General features: G+C 37.7%; 1 protein-coding gene across 5 annotated transcripts in view; it reads left to right on the forward strand.

Moving 5' to 3' along the window:
- The first annotated feature begins 2,467 nt into the window (after positions 1–2,467).
- Positions 2,468–17,771, forward strand: part of ATP2C1 (ATPase secretory pathway Ca2+ transporting 1) — a 97,140-nt gene continuing 81,836 nt past the window's right edge. The window contains exons 1-3 of one of the 5 annotated variants that reach the window (XM_039837115.1): positions 2,515–2,658; positions 2,942–3,126; positions 3,926–4,054. Coding sequence is in view for 3 of the 5 variants with exons in the window: in XM_039837113.1 (XP_039693047.1) it covers positions 3,121–3,126 (6 nt within the window). In the remaining 2 variants the exon portion in view is untranslated. Of the gene's footprint in view, positions 2,659–2,937; positions 3,127–3,925; positions 4,055–17,771 lie in introns of those variants that run through there. The other 4 variants (XM_039837113.1, XM_039837118.1, XM_039837117.1 and 1 more) reach the window with 4 other exon arrangements.

Genomic DNA, 17,771 nt, shown 5'->3' on the forward strand with positions numbered 1-17,771 from the left:
TCCCTCTCTGATAATCTTATACTTTTATAGCGCCTACAATTTATAATCTGTATTCACTGTCAGATCCTCACTACAATGTTTAGAGGAAAAGATAGTTATTATGCCTATATCTAAATATAAAATCTCATAATATATATGCATGTGTGTATGTGAATTAGTATATGCACATATAGGTATGAATATGTATGAATGTCTATACACACCTGTATGTATGTGTGTATATGCATGTAATGCAGTGTATGTACATTTTTGTCACCTTCCCTGAGATGAGGAGGTGGAGATTGCTACACAAAAGTTAGTGGTCAGAGGAGGTGATGCCGGGAGAAGGAAGAGGATTTCTGAAGCTTGTGGCCTAAGCATTCCCCACTGCTCTAGCTTATTTAAAGTGTTAATAAATACTTTCATATACATAGGAAGTCAAAGCTAGTGCTACTGATGTTGGCTAGCTTGGTGAAGGATATGTACAGGCATAGAAGATCACTCTGTAGAGATTTGTTAATGAGGCTCAAGGATCAGCTATGTGGTTGAACTACCTATCCTTTAAGGTTTTTGTGGCTCTCAAGCCTAGGAATTTGTGAGATGATTGACAGTGGATTAAGAATGAAGTATGTAAGAGTTCTTCCATACAAAGCTGGTTTTATCTAGTTTCTTTTTTTTTGGCTTAGCATGAGGAACAATGGCTTTCACAATTTAGGCAACCAAAAAGTAAAATTCCAGTATAAGCTACTCTATATATCAGCCATAGAGTGATAAATCTTTGGGGGAGTTAATTATGAATTCAGTGTTAATGCTGCGCTATTGCAGTCATAACAGGTAATTCTGAAAAGTTGCCTTACATGTTTGACCTAATTAACACAATCCAATAGCAAATTTTGTAGTGAAATTACTATTTTGCAAGATTATGTCAATACAAAATAATGTCTATATCATGTCATTTCCTCCTTTAAATGCTTTATGTCTTTAATGTGATGCTGTGGTGTCAAGGCTCAGTAAGTATAGTAACTAATAATCATTAAAAGTTGATTATAAGATTGACCAAGAGATAGCACATTCATTGTACAGATTATGGCCTTATAACACCACCAAGTAGATGAGTCTTGAAAGCCAAAGTAGGTGGGTGGTAGCTCTTGAGACTAGAAATCTACTTCATCCTGATTTTTATGGTTTCATTTTTTGAAATTTAAAAGTAACCTCGCTGAATGAAATCTCAATTTTTTTTAAAAAAAGAAAAGTGAATCTAGAAAGCTGTCCAGGATTTTTGAACCTATACTAGTACCGCTTACTTGGGACAAAACACAAGAAAACAGGCAACTCGGTCCCTTTGTTTGTACGTTGAACAGATGGTCAGCGAGCATACTGGGATATACTACGGGCTCTGAGATAAGGGGCACATTTTTTTAATGGGTATGAGTTGATGGAGAAAAATACCTCTAGCATATAAGGGAGGATATTTCCCTTGCGGTCTCTGGAGTTCCTCGGAGGACGCACTCGAACTCAGGTGTAATCCTGCCCTCTAGTGGATTTGGGTGCGAGAGGGCTTCGGTACAATGTTTCCTGTGTCTGGCTTACCAAGGCTTAAAATCAACCGTCCATCAAAAATCGCTTATTGCGGGGTCTGGGCTAGATGCTTAACAACTGAACGGTTCGAGTGGCTAAAGACACAGCTAGCGGCAGAAGGCAATGCCCGTTCTTCAGCTTCCATCTCTGGACGCTCGGTTTCTAGTTCTAACCTCTCGGGTTCCACACACTTGAAACGAATGAAAAAGGTTGAGTTCTTCTCCCTTGAGCTCTCTTGAGGCTGATATTTGCCCCCTCACTACACATGGACAATGAAGCATACTTAAGGGGATAGAACTTTGGGAAGTCACCCCGCGATGATCTGCTCCCGCAGTTAGAGCAAAGCAGCCGTAACAGGGGTCTGCAAGTGAGAGTGCGAGGTCCCAATAGGAACACCAGCGCCTCTCTGCGCTGGCCCCTTCCCTCAGCGGTCCTCGCGTCGCCTGCCGAGATTGTGACGGCCACCTCGACGGGAGGGGCTTTCTCTGTCACCTTTGTTGATGGCGCTGAAAACACCTCGGGGACATCGACCATGACTGTGCCTGCCGGCCTGGCTCGACCCCGCGGCTGCCTCCTGCGAAAGCGTGGCCGGCGCGGGGGAGCGGGCGGATCTCCGACTCTCGCGCCCAGTGGGTGCGTAGAAACGAGTGGGTCAGCGAGGAGCCACCGCCGGGCCCGCGTGCCCTCCTACCGGACTGCTACACACCCAACCACAGCTCACTCCGGGTGGGCGGCTCAGCCTTCACTTCACTTCCGCCATCCCCGCCAGTGCGAGTGAGTGCGCGTGCGCGCGCGCCTCTCGCAGCGGAAGTAGTAGCGACAAAGCTCGGTCCGCGGTGGGCCCGGGAGTGCGGGGCGCGCCGGCGGCGGGCAGCGGACGGCGGGCGGCGGGTGGCGGGTGGCGGGGAGGGGCGGAGCGCAGGAGGCGGGCGAAGACCAGCGCGGCCGCACCGAGCCGGCCGGGCCGACCGTGACGGGCCCCTCACCTCCTCTTCCCTCCCCTCCCCGCCCGCCCTCCCTCCCTCCCTACGGTCGCTCTTTCCTCACGCTGGGAGCGGCTCCTTGTCCCAGGCGCGCGGGGCGCTCCCGCGAACCCCGCGGGTGAGTCTCCCGCCCCGTGGAGGTAGAGGGTCTGGGGCTGTGAGAGGGTACCAGTATTACCCATTTCCAGAAACTTCCAGGTCCCAAGGGAGGGGGCGTCTGGGGATACCCTGATTGGGGTGGAGTCTCTCGGGCGCCGCCCCGCCAGCTTAAGCTGGGGGCTTTGCTCGTGGCCAAGGGGGCAGGCGCGGGATTCCGGGGCTCCCGAGGTGTTGGCGGGGCGGGGGTTCTCCCTTCTCGCCCCCTGTCTCGTCAGCGCCGCTTCTCCTGGTTTCTCTTGCAGATGCTGCTGCTAGGGGTGGTGGGAGCAGCCGTGGGACGTGTGGCCGGGAGCGGGGGTGACAGCCTGGGATTCCGGGGGCTTCTCTTCCTTGTCTTCCTCCTCTCCTCTATATTCCCAGTGTGGCCGTGGCTGACACTAAAGACTTTGTAGCCACCAACCAAGTGCAGTTTCAATGGAAAATGAAGGTAAAGGCCCCTGGCAGACGGGTTACAACGCGGAGTTGAGGGTGTGGTGGTTTGCTTTTCAGTTGTCTGTCTTTCCCTACCTTCCCCCACACCCCTTTGATTTTATTATTATCTTTTAATTGTGAAGTGTCCAAAGAATTGCTTTCTTAGGACATACAGCTTTTATTTTGGTAACATAGGACATTTTGGAAATTAAGGTTCTGTGGGGTGACTGAGCTTGATTCTGCTTTCCTGACACATGTTTAGCTTGGGAAATGGAAGTGAAGTTTTTATTTCAGATAGCATTTATGTTTGTTTAAATCGCTTTTTGAATTTAATCACTCGAGAGAAAGTGGAAATGGGGAGGGAAGAAGAGGGACTGCATTTCTCTATATCTGCATATCAGTGCTTGATAGGTGACTGGATTCATTTACAAGAAAGTGATTTTTTATTAAATGCAGGTTTGGGAAAAACTGTTTATCAGTTCACATAACAATTCTGAATTAACGAAATATTATGAGGTGATTTCCTTTCTTAAGGTTCCTTTCTACTTTAAAACATCGTTTAGGAGGTTGACAGTGGAACCTGTTTGTCCAATGTACGCTTTGGACACATTAGATTTTCATTCAGTGTTACTGGATTCCTTTGGCCTCATTTAAATATTTAATGCTTTTTGTACACAGCACTGATTATTTTAAAAAAGCGTTGAACAACTCTGAATAAATAATTTTTTTCCCTTCAGAAACAACCATAGTTATTCTTTGGACTGACTTGTGACTTGTGTGTTATTTTTTTCTTCCTTTTTTTTCCCCCTCTTCAGGGCTGCAAGATGCTATAAAAGATACTTACAAATTACGATTTGTCCTCTTGTATCTTTTGGTTTTTAAAATCAGTACGGTGTCTGGTACAAAGGAGCTGCTTTCTAATTTGGTTTTCCGTTGTTGAAAATGTAAGCTTGATTGTCCTAAGTAGGACTAGTGATTTTAAAATAGATGTTTCTTATATGCAGTAATCTTTTCTGCTATCTGAGACCCATGGGATAATGGAGAAATATGATGAGAGGCACGATTATATTGCTCATTTCTACTTTGGGTGGGTAATTGGTGGAAGACATTTTCTGAAATACTAAAGTGTATAACTGCAGAGGAGTTCTAATGTCTAATTGAGTCTTTAGAAACGGCATTTGAAAGCAGTTATATTTTTGCCTGGTGGAATGGAAAATCACTATTCTGAGGCTTTTCCATCTTTTTTTTAGTTTATATATTTAAGAAAGGCAGATCTTTTCTGCACAAAAAACAAAGAATATTAAATGCATTCATTAATATACCTATTTCTCTGTAGTCGCATCTTAAATAACATCTAAAACTTGAGTTTCTGTTTTCAAAATGTTACAGATTTAAGAGAGTAGCCTAAAGTAAGTGGATTCTTAGATGTTGCTTTTGTTTCTTGATCTCTTAGGAAAAGGAGCATGACTAATAAGCTGACTCTCATTGTCTGTTGAGGTGGGAGGGAGTGGTTGTGAGATGAGAGCATGGTGCATCCTTGTGGCTGAGTGGGCCTCAAACAAGAATGATTTGGCCTCATAGTAAAATATACAATTCTTAAAAACTTGCGGGGGTTTTCTGCCTCATAATACTCAGGAGGACATTTGTGTCCGTTTCTTATTACCATAACATTTTTTTCTTTTTTCACAAACATTTTAAAGAATTTATATATAGCCTAGAAATTTTCAAAGCAGTTGACCATTTTGAAATATACATGTGTTATTATCACTTTTTTAATATTTGGTATTCTCCTTTGACATGATGTATTAGCATCTTAGGGGTATGAAACAAAAATGGATTCAAATCATTCCTTAACTACTAAAACTTGTGTGAGTTTAAGCAAATTACTTCACATTTCTGAACCTGTTTCCTCATCTATAAATTGGTATTGATAATACTTAGCTTACATAGTTAAGAGGGTTACGTGAGAAGCCCTTTATAAATTTTCTTGAGAGAGAGCAAGTCTAGAATTTAAGAACATGATTTGTGGAGCCAGGTAGCCCGATTTGAGTACTGGATCTCTACTTAACATAATTTGGCCTGGTGCAAATTATTAAAGCTTTTTGTGCTTCATTTTTTTTTCATAAAATAAGAATATTGATAGAACCTACCTTCTGAGGTTGTTGTAAGAATTTAGAACAGTATCTGGCATATAGGAAGTACTCAATAAATGTTAACTATAAATAGCTTAGTTTAGTGCTTGCATACTAATACCACCTAGCATTAATGTTGCTGTTATGACAGTTGAATGCTGAAAGGGGAACAGGAGTGGCCAAAACACTCTGTATGAAGTTGTCATTATTAGTTAGAGATTAGTATAGAATTTCTATAGTGTATGGCTTTAGGTCTATAGAGAAAGTTGGGGCCCTACCAAGAAGCCAGGGGCCAATGTGGAAAGAAACAGGCTTGCATTTGAATCCTGATAGGTAATTTTTTCCTCCCTAAAAATCTGGTTACTACTTAGTACGTTTCTAAGCTTTTTTAGCTTCTACATTTTCTCATCAGGGATTAATACCCTCTTGGAGGGTTGATATGAAGAATAAATGAAGCCTGGTATTCGAAATGCCCAAAAGGATGGTTGACACAGTATACATGAATGAGCGATTGTTGCTGTTCTCCCGAAACAGAATCCTCCAGTAGGTCTGTAGTAGATAAGTCACATCTCTAGGTATGTACGGGGTAGAATTGATAGTGGCTACCAGGAGTGTTAGCATGAAGGTTCTTAGGTAGTGTGCCATTGTTGTTGAAGGGAATGACATGTTGGTTTTTTTTTTTCAGCAACTGTGGTAATTTCTTTGGCACTTCAGTTTTAATTCTTGAGGACCGATTTCTCCCGTGGCACACTTGAATTCTTCTGAGAGCAAAGGTTGATCAGTTTTTAGCCTTAGCCTCCAGGATGTTTCATGAACACTTCCTGCCAGTCACTTGAAGTATTTGAAGCGTTAATTTCCTGGAATTTCTGAGACTGGTCTTAGTCATCCATTTGTGGATTAGGATTTTATCCACATCCTGTGAAACTTCTTTTTGCTTGTTTATAACAAATCTAAACAGATACCACTTAGGAATCCGAGATACATAAGTAAAGGCTCTTTTTCTGATAAAAAAACCCACCTTATATGTGTTTAAACGGATAACTTATTAGAAAAGCTATTTCTAGCTGGGAAGTTTTCAGATAGTTTCTCCTTCCCAGTATTTTTTTTTTTTTTTGGAATAAATTTGGCCTTTCTCATAGAAAAAAACAATATAAAGTTAATGCACATGAAACTAATAGTAGCCTTAAATGTTTCTTTGACTAATGAATAAGAATATAATGCTCTTTAAGATTTCAGGATGTGCTTAATTTAAGGTTATAGGCAGGGCTAATAGGTCTAGGATGTATTTCCCTAATCTCTTTGGATTGCATTTGAAAATGATGGTGTATTTAATTATACCTTACTTTTTTTTAAAAGTACTTCCTTATTGGAGTTTAAATTATTAATCATCTAGGATTGTCTTGAGAAAGATTGTGTTAGAATAGTTGGAGGGACTATAAGGAAAAAGGGATAAGAAACCACCTTAATTGTATTCCTTTAGGAAGCCAGGTTATAAAAATATTTTACATTTTTAGGTGTGGAAAATATAATTTGTTTGCAGTTTTGTCAGTAAAATAATAATATTTCTAGGAAAGAGTTGAAACTAAAAGAGATTATGTATGTGACAGCATTGTATAAATGGCAGTAATTTAACCCAGAGGAAGGAAGGATGCTGTAGAGATTATTTTATCAGTAGCCTTCTGACAGTTGAATCCTAAATATTTGATTTGTCTTAATTTTTTTATCATTCACTTAATGTCAGCAGAGTTCAACTCTGTTAACTAAAGTGGTTATCAATCAAAATAGTCTCCTAGGAAACACACCTTCTGGGGCTTAAGGCTGATTTTCTTTGGAGATCTTTGTTAATCATATGGTTTCATAAGGTTGAAAGCTAGGAGCACTGTAGTTTGTAAAGTTCACTGGGATGAATTTTAAGTTACACTGTTGTTACATGTAACATCTCAAGGTTCTCTCTTAAGGATCAGTTCAAAGGGTCCTATATATTTATTTGTTAAAAGATAAATTCTTTTTATAAAGATTTCAGGCATCATTTGTGACAAGATCGTTTTTTTTTTTTTACCATTTTCATATGGACAAGTGTTGGTAAAAGGCAGTAAAACAAAAACTGGTTGAGTGAGGTTAGGTTAATACTGTCATTTCATATAAGAAATGATTTGGAAAAAATATGTCAGGCTAAACTGATACATTTCCTCTAGATTTTATATGGCTGGTATTTATGTACATTTGTTTATATTTTTCCATCTTCAAGGCTTTACATTAACTATTGACAAAGGTATACATCCTAGAATTATAATTACTCAAAGTGTGTTGAATTAGATTAGTTAGGCTAAGCTTATTTGATACATTTGGAAAAGGTTTGAATGAACTGTTACAAGACTTTGGTAGATTATAGGCAGAGAAGGATAGTAATAGAAGGGATCAAAAGCATCACCTTAAGATGGCTGTATGTCAGCATCAGGTTCAGTCTCTGCTTTTTCTTTCTGCTTCAGGTATTAGAGAATGCATGAATTGGAATTATGTAATATAAAGGAATTATTTAATAACATATCAGATATTAGAGAGTGTGTGAATTGGAATGCATGAATTGGAATGTGTGAATTATAATTCTTTGCTTAAGTAAGGCCTTTTGGCTTGGCTTTTGATCATTGCCTAAAACTGCTGACCTAAACTGTGTCTCCCAAGAGGAAATATTGCAATTTAGCATGACATAGTCTTTATATTTTCAGAAAACTCTGGGACGTTGAAGCATCCTTATAGAAATTATTTTCATTTATTTATTTACTTAAAAATAACGTGGTATAGGTGGAATAACAGTAGGACCCTGAAACTGAATATATTTGCCACTCTTTTCTTTTGTTTGAAAATTAGCCCTTTACAGGAAAACTCAGAAATAACAACTGAAGCAGAAATATTTAGGATGTCACCCATCATACTTTTCTTGAGCATTGTTTTTTAAAACTGTGAAGTATAAATTAAAACTGTTGATTAGATTGTGAATTTCAAATACTGGATTTAAAGTAATCTTGATTGTGGTATCTTAAAGTCAAAAAGAATAAAGCATTTACTAAGAACCATTAATACAGGAGAGTTCTATTCTCTGCCTAAGGGAGAGATCAACTTTAACACATACTGGATTGCCTTTCATCTTAAATCATCTTTTCATTTTCAGTATTAACAAATTAGCCTTTGCTGTATATTCATATATGTTATGAAAATTTGATATTTGTGCCTTTGTATACAGTTATTTCACTAGATTTTATTTGACCATCTTGTTTTAGAGTTTCCTAGTGGAATGTTTGCTTTATCTACCTTCATCTTTGTTTATACATTGGGAGGGTCGGAAGTGCTTGTTGGTTCAAACTTACATTGGGAATCTTCACTTCTCTATTGAGTGTCATTTCTGTATTCCTTTGAAACAGACAAAAGCAGTTCAAGGAAGGAGTGCCAGAAATAGCATGCAAGCCACTTTTTAATGGCATGCAAACTAATCTCTGCTATGGCCTTTTCTTAATGCTTGTTGGGGCTGTTATTTACTGAGATTTGACATCTGGTTGTGAAAATGTCTGAGATGAGAAATTCCAGTTTCCTTCCCATTCCAGAAAAAGAGGATGTGGTCTTTACTGACTCTAGATAGCCCCCGCATCTGTAGAAGTTGGTAGTTCAGTTATGATGTGTACCCTAAATTCATTTTGGGGACCAAGAGAGATTAATTCCTTCTGATTTCTTCTCTTAATAGAAAAAAGGAGGGGAATTGGGCTTTGTATCTGTATTAGAATGTAGGGAATGGAGAGTAGGGATGATTGAGAGGCATTTTACTCCTAGGAAAAGCCAGCAGAATTTGGGCAGTTAACTAGATACAGAGAACAAAGGGAAAGGTTGGGTCAGAAGTGACTACAGGCTGTTAAGCCAGCATAAGTGGGTGAGTGAAGGTGCCACTGACTGGTTAGAGGAGTTAGCTGATGTGGGGGCTGGCTAAGGAGAGTATGTTGAAGGTCAGACTGTCAGTCATGGTATGCATGTCTTCAGTCTGTGTATGGAGAGAGGTTTGTTTAAAAATTGAACACCATTTGAGCTGTATGTAAAACCAGTGTTCAGAGTGAGCTCTTCCGGGCAAAGATTCTCATTTTTTGTTGATTCAACTTGAACAGAGCCTGGCATGTAGCTGTTGTCCATTGAATTAAAATGCTGGCTTCACTTTAACTCTGGTTCTCAACTGGGGGCAGTTTTGCCCTCCAGGGGACATTGGGTAATGTCTAAAGATGTTTTGGTTTGTCACACCTGGGGGTGGATTCTACTGATATTCAGTGGGTAGAGCCCAGGGATGCTGGTGAATATCCTAGGATACACAAGACAGTGTCCTACCTTCCCTCCCCCAACAAAACAAACAAACAAAAAACACAAAACCCGAAAGAATTTTCTGGCCCCAAATGTCTATGGTGCCAGAGATTGAGAAAAATTGTTCTAGCCAAGGATAGGAAGTTAATTCCTCCAAGCCTTGTTTTCCTCACTTGTAAAACTACGTCTGATTTGATAGGTTCAATAGAGTAAGATAATAGAGCTGGCATGAAAGAGCTGCTCAGGAAATGCTGATTTCCCTTTCCTTGGTTGATGAATAGATTTAGGGGAAATATTTTTGTCATTGGTCTCTTAACTTCTAATTTCGAGGCTTTACTTATTTTTCTGAGATGTGGGATGCCCAGGAGCCTGTAGTAGCTTTTGTAATCTTAACGCTTGTCTAATGGTTTGGTCAAATTGTGTTGACTCTGCTTTTGTTTGGGTTTTGAGTATTTCATGATTTGTAACCAGCAGTCGGGCAAAAATGTCGAAATCTGGATTAGAGTTTTACTTGCTCTCAGAACTTTTTGAAAGCAGTTTTACTGTGCTTTGAAATTAAAGACCTGAAGTATTCTGAGTTATTTCTCTTTGAATATGCCAGGCCTCCTGTGTATGTAATGACCTTTTTCTTTTTATCCATTTACAAAATTTCAAGTAGACTCTTCTGATGTCAGCACTCTTCCTCAGATTGATTTATTAGGGGTTTCATTAAGTGGCTTTCTTTTTCATGGCTAGTACCTTCTTACTTGTTTTGTAAAGTGTAATGTGGACATTAACACCAGCTCTTTCACTCATGTTAGTGACAAGACACTTCTGTTTTCAATTTTAACACAAGGGATCATTCCTTTGAAAATGCATTTTAATCATAGCCTAACTGTGTTTAATGTCTACTTACATGTTCATAGTTGTGTGACATTTCTATTTTTAAGGAGTCCTTTGCTTCTCTTTCCTTATAGAAAAAAAAAAAAACCCTCATTCAGTATCCCTGTACTTTAATTTCTCCATCTATAATATATGCTTAGTAGGTAAAGGTGCTTGAGTTTAGTGAATTATTTATTGGGCCTTTACTAATGTTTCTTTTACTAATAGGTAGAATTTAGAAGTATCATTCTTCCTGATTACATGTAAACTAAGATTGAAACATTAATCAAAATAGAAAAATGAAATCATTTTTGAGGAAAACCACGTAAAATAGGAATGTATAAGTGATAATGATACAAGATGGGGTGAATTTCCCCCAGTGGGAACACAAGCCCCTACTCCTGCTGAGAGGGCGGGGGGGTCCTTGACTCTGTGCGGGAAAGAATTCAAGAGTATACAGAGTTAAAGACAAAGGAAAGTTTATTAGAGAAGGAATAATGCTCCATAGAGCATTATTTACTCCTCTCAGTAAAAGAATGAGACTGTTTGAGGAATTGGGTTTTATATCTGTTTCTTAGTCTCTATGAAAAATTACTGATTATAGGGAGTAAAGAATGGAATGAATGGTTGGGTTTATCTTTTAACTTGCACGATGTACAACTTAAAGTCTTTGTTTTCCTGTTTTCCTTTCATGAAATGGATAATCATTAAATGTATGGATGAGCAGTTGCTGGTAATTTCAGCAGGAATCTTCCTTTGTTTTATAGGCTCCTTGTGGTCTGGCCTTTAGGCTGATCAACCAGGTTTTGAGTCTAGCAGCATGTAGCAGGTTCTGAATACAGCCTGGTTTAACATTTAGTCAATTTGTGTAGTTCTTATGCTTCTTCTTTATATTAATAATAGAGTACATTTTGTGGTAGCAAAGAAGTTATCATTCATCTTAAACCTGTAGGATTCAAAGTTGGTAGCTTTTGATATTAAATTATATCTGTCTGACCACAAATTACTTTAAAGGGTTTTCATGGCTCTCTTTGTACCTCTATACCCTTTTAGGTCAGTTAAGTACAGAGTGTGAAGGATGCCACAGTTGTGTCTTTGATTTCATAAGGTTTTGGTTTGCCATAGTCAGTAAAATTAAGCACACCAGTTAACTGCTGTATGAAATGAATACTATCGGCATAGGGAATAACTAAGAGAAGCAATGAAGAAATGTACCATTTGTTTCTACAGTTGAATTACTGGCTAGTCCATAGATTTCAAGGAAATTGATACCATTAACAAAGGAGGATCACAGTCTTTGAAGTAATTTTCTTTTACTTTGATATTTCTAATAAAATAATTGTTGCTAGCTGAAGGCTGTAAAAATAGCATATTTTTAAAAATATGTAGATCATAATCTCCCCGTCTTTGTACCAAATTTCTGTCAGGACTTGAAATAATTTATGCAAATTGATATATCAATAAATGAAGTATTATGCCCACCTTTTAACATGATCAAAAAAAAAAAGTCAAAATCTTTTCTGTAATTGTTTAACTGTTGTTAAAATGTTGTTTAACAGTTGTTAAAGTGTTTGTTTTTTAACTTCCTTTGAATTAAAGATTTGCTTTACTTTCAGTGGTTTTTCTAAAATCTTTTAAACTTTTTAATTGAAATAATTTTAGACTTACATCAAGGTTCAAAATAAGTATAAAGAATTCCCATATACCCTTTATCATTTCCCCTAATTTGATCATAAATAATGATCAAAACCAAGAAATTCAAATTTATAAACGTCCTTTTCTGGTCCAGGATCCAATTCAACATTACACTTTCCATTTAGTTATCATATCTTCTTAGTCTTTTCCCATCTGTTAAGTTCTTCAGTTTTTTTAAATCTTTTACGATCTTGAAACTTCTGAAGAGTACTGCTCAGTTACTTTTTTAGAGTGTCCCTCAATTAGATTTGCTTGATATTTATGTACTCATGATTAGTGTGTCTTATGATTGACTTTGTTAACTGATTACTGAATAAAATGATGTCTTTCAGTTTTCCCATTGTAAACTTACTGTTTTTTCCTTTGTAATTAATAATAAATGTAAATTTTCTTTTGTCATGTAATAATTCCTTTGAATTAATACCTTCCTCTGGGGGGAGGTACTTTGAAAATGAAAACATTTTCATTCTCAGCACAGGCCAATTTTTCATCTATCAGTGATTCTTGCTGGCAGTACTTACTACTGTGTTTGCTTAGTGATGGTTTTATTTCTCTCATTCCTTCTATATTAATTGGAATTCTGCTCTTAAGGAAAAATTGCCCCCTTTCCTCTGTTCATTAATTGTCCAATTATTTATGAATTTACTGTGTGGGTTAAAAATCTAATATTTTGCTCAAATTGTTCCAGCTTTGGTCATTGAGAGCACTTTGAAATTTGTTCTTGTGCCATTTCTACAATGTCCCCATCATTTCACGAGTACTAATTTACTTTCTGGTACCACAGATGTTCCAGCTGTATCTCATAGTTTTCCTTTTGCACCAGGCACAGAATCAACCATTTCTGCAAAGGAGGCTGGTTCATTTTTTTGGAGAACAGTATCTAGAAACCAAGATCTGCATGCTAGGTGTGCCCAATACTATTGGGGTGTCATTGTTTCTAGTTATCTTGATAGATACAGCTAGCAAATATATGTATAGTAATATACATACACATAGGTTTTAATTTCCCTGTCTGTCTATCTATCATCTATCAAAAACCATGAGATCATACTGATACTACCAGTTCCAATCCCAGGGTTCATTCTGGCTTTTTTCCCGCAGCCCCTATTCTTTTTCCTTTCCTTATTACTTCCTCTTCCAAAGGTGAGAAACTTGGTTCTCATCCACAAAGTATTTACTTATTTGTTCAGTCTTAGTGCACACACACAGTAGTTTCAGAATTGCTAACCCGTGTTCCCCTGTGAGAAACACATCTTAAAACTATAGTGCAATATTTGTCTGTAGCTTTACAGTACACAGTCAAAATTTATTTTCCAAAGTTACTTAGGTTAATTCTTTTATTCCCTATCTACTTCCATATGGTTGTGTTACTCATTTGTAATATAATTAGTTTCATTAACTGTATTCTGTTTTTTAGATTCTTCCCACATCCTAATTGATTTTAATGTCTTAAAATCTTTTTGAAGTAAATGGTTACTCTGTCCCTCCTCCATATATCTGTAATGAAGATCTGTTCTTAAAAGGACTGGATTTGCTTAAAGTTAGGTACAGCTATTATTGCTTTGGCTGTTAGCAGTTTGTTTGAAAGAAGCTGTGCTCTGGTGATCATTCCCTGGGGCTTGCTTGCCTGGTTCCTTAGTTACAGCTCTCATTTCTACATTTTCTGCACTTGGGAATATATTCCATCTTTGGTCCCATAACTGTATGGGCTTGAAATAACTAAATCTTTATTCTGGATGTATAATTTTAGACCCAAAGTTACCTACAGACTGAATACTAATTCTCTTACTGCTGGGGTAAATTATGAATGATATTTTGCAGATCTTATTCTTTACTGTTTTTTCAAAATGCAATTTACATGCTATAAAATTTGCCATTTTAAAGTGTACAGTTCAGTGGTTTTTAGTGTATTCACAAGGTTATGTGCATCGATCTAATTCCAGAACATATCCACCACCCCAAAAAGAAACACCTTACTCATCAGCTCTTTGAAAATAATGAGCAGGTTTTTATTTTTTAAAAAATTATTTAAAATGGCAAGGTAATTTAAAAAAATTATACTACTCTTTAGGAATAAGAGATTTTATTTTTGTCAAGTTGATTATTTTGTTTAGACATTGATTCAGTTCCTTGCTGTACTACTTACTTATTTGGTTGGTTTCTTTTTACCTTGGGCAAATTACTTCTTCATCCTTTAATTTCCTCATCTATAAAATTGGAGAATAATAATACCCCTTTCAGAGAGTTTTCCGAGGACTGAATGAGGCAAGAGAAATAAAGCACTCAGCATCAGTACTGTCATTTAGCAGGTGAAAAATATAAATCTCCTCTTTCTCTTACCACCACCAGTCCTTTTCCTATTATACCTTTTTCGACTATCTACTGTAATAACCTTTATAAACTACAAGTATGCTAAATCAGGATGTTTTTAAAAATTTAGACTTTTTTAACACAAAGCTTAAAAATTACAAAAATATCGTGTTTCTTGCAGATCCTTTAAAGACAAATAATTCATTTTTTAAAATGAAAGTGCCCTGTAAAAGTTTCATAGCTAGACATTTTTGCCCTTTATAGTTTAAGGCTAAAGCTATATATTTTACAACTAAAAATTCATTCAAATTACTGATTCATGCCAAATTAGTTTTGGCCACTTTGGGTTCAATGGTATTATTTTGAGGTATCTATGATTATACCTTAATAAAAGGATTAGAGGTTGAAGCAAGGAATTAAAAATATACATGTGAGTTACTGATGAAATGGTGGTAAATTACTTGTTATGCAAATAGATGCTGAGGATTGAGGAACTTGCTTGATTTGTTAAGTCTAATCCTTGGGTAATGCAGTATTTGAGAAGAATGTGTTTACAGTGCCTTTTCCTTTCCAGGTCAGCATTTCTTTGGTAGGGCTGAACAGTGATCCTAAGCTGATGAGACCCACCCATTTTAGACACTTGCCAGCTTCTGCTTTGCTCAGTGCCAGCGGTCTGATCCTTGGAGAGCTTTATCAGGGACAGATTGACTTTTCCTGCTTGCATGGCTGCTACATTTGCTAGTAAAATATCGTGTCTGGCAATTGGAAACCTTAATCTCAGCACTTTCAAAGGTGAAATACATGGACTTGCCTCGTCCTTGTAGATTATAGACCAATTCATAAATGATTAAATTTTTTTCTCATTAGTTCTGTCATCTTTTTGTATTTTAAGTAAAAGAGCATTTAAAAGGCATAAGTATGTCTCAGGATAACAGTATTCTGTTGCTATGTAATGGTCTAGTAAGACAGAAAATCCCACTTTTTTATAATAGGACTTTCAATGCTGGATGTTATTAAGAACTTTGCAGATGGTACCAAGATGACAAAAACAAGGTCATACCTTTGTGATAATGTAGAGTAGGGGTGAGGCAAATGTATAAATGTTATACCATTAGTGTTACGTTTGGGGAAGGGAACCAGTATTTAAGTACCCAACCACGAGCAACCCAACCATTTTTATAAATGGTGTTTCTTTTAGTTCTTGTTGAAGTTGAAATAGGTATTATCCCAGTTTTCCACTGAAGAAAAAGACAGAGAAGTTGTAATTTGTTCTGGGTTACACAGACAGAAAGACATAGAATTGAGATCTAGAACTTGACTAGAGCAGTGGTTCTCAAAATGTGGTCCTGGACCAGCAGCATCAATATTCCCTGAGAACTTGTAGAAATGCACTTTTTAGAACCTACCCCAGACCTGTTGATATAGAAACTTTGAGGTCAGAGTCCAGTAACCAGTTTTAACAAATCCTCTAGGTCAGTGGTCCCCGACCTTTTTGGCACCAGGGACCAGGGCTCCTTATGAGAATCTAATGCTTGATAATCTGAGGTGGGGCTGGGGCAGAGATGCCAGTGCTGGGGAGCAGCTGCAAATACAGATGAAGTTTCGCTCACTGGACCACTGCTTACCTCTTGCTGTGTGGCCCAGTTTCTAACAGGCCACAGACTGATACTGGTCCGTGGCCCAGGGGTTGGGGACCCCTGCTCTAGGCGATCTTGATGCTTACTGGTAAGTTTGAGAATGACTGTACTGGAACATTTAAATTCTCTTTCCTTGCTCCCCTTCTTAAAGCTGTAAAATTCTTTGTTTGAATTTTAGCTTTTTTTTTTTTGCCCCTTAAGCCAAAACATGAAATACATAAAATCAAAGTTGTTGTATTTGAAGTTGGAGTTAGGCCTGGGACATTCTCCTGTCTTCCTACCTCTGAAGAGAATATTTGGCATGATACCTGCTGTACTATACAATTTTCCCACCCAGTTGAACATGGTGTGTGGATGTTAGTGGACTTATACAGCCTTAGAGAAAAACACTGGTTCCCTTGTTCTCAAAAGATCAGTTAAAGAAACTTGGAGTCATTTGATCATCTTTGGGACCAAAATTTGCTAATTCTTCTAATGATAGTGTCATGGTCTTTTCTTCAAATATGGCTTGCAGATAGGTGCCAAGAGTGTAAATTTATCTGGAGTGTGTCTTATGCATGTAAACTTCTCTATGTCAGTAATTACAGCCATAGCTAGATATAATTACTTAGAGTTATTCACTTACGGCTTTAAGCAACAAGCAGTTGTTTCTTAAATTTAGTGGGTTTACCTGATTTCTGTAAATCTTTATGAACCTGCATGCAGTTCTCTACTTGGAACTGCTCTCTTCAGTATTGTCTTGTTGGAACTACTATGTCACTGTTATTGTTTTCTTCTGCCTTCTTCACATTTATATAATGACATTGTATGGTTTGACTTTTAGAGTTTCAGGATAACCTTGCTTTCATATGCTGTGGCTGTTAAACAACTGTGGAGAGGTGGCTGCTTCATTCAAGTTTAATATCTAGAATACTTGATTTTTTTGAGATATTAGATGTCTTTCTGATTACTTGCTAGAGAAACTTGGAAAACTTTAATTGATAAGAGTTTGCCTGAAAACTTTTAATAACCCTTATTTAATATTCCTGAACTATGCAGAGATGAAGTATTTTCATTTTTTCCCCATAGTTTGACTTCTGGTGGATAATATGGGCTACCTTTGTAGACTTGCTTTTTAAATTCTGACTTCTGTCCATGGCTGAATGAAGTGATGGAATTTGTAAAACTAATTTTTCTCCAGGAACAGTTTATAAACCTATGGTGATAGCTCATTTTAGAAGGTATTTACCTTTTAAAAGTAAAATACTCTAATATTTGCATTTAATCTAACCATGCCTTTCAGCCCCATTCTCTAGGTCAGGGATTGTCAACTTTAGCTGCATATTAGACTTTCCCTGGGGAGCTTTTAAAAATAAATGTTTTGTTCTACACCAGATCTAATGATTCACATTCTCTAAGGATGGTGCCTGGACACTTGGACTAAAACAAAAAAGACCCTTGTCTTAATCTGTTCTGGTTGCTATAACAGATTATTATAGACTGGGTGGCTTAAACGACAGACATTTATTTCTCACAGTTATGGAGGCCTGGGGAGTCTAAGATCAAGGGACTTTTCTAGTTTGATTCCTGGTGAGGGCCCTCTTCCTGTCTTGCAGATGGCGATTTTTTTTTTTGCTGTATTCTTACACGATGAAGAGAGAGTACAGGGTCTCTCTGTTGTCTCTTATAAGGGCACCAATCCCATCATGAGG

Source organism: Pteropus medius, unplaced genomic scaffold (assembly GCF_902729225.1).
Source record: "Pteropus medius unplaced genomic scaffold, Ma_sr-lr_union100, whole genome shotgun sequence".
Classification (NCBI taxonomy): Eukaryota; Metazoa; Chordata; class Mammalia; order Chiroptera; family Pteropodidae; genus Pteropus; species Pteropus medius.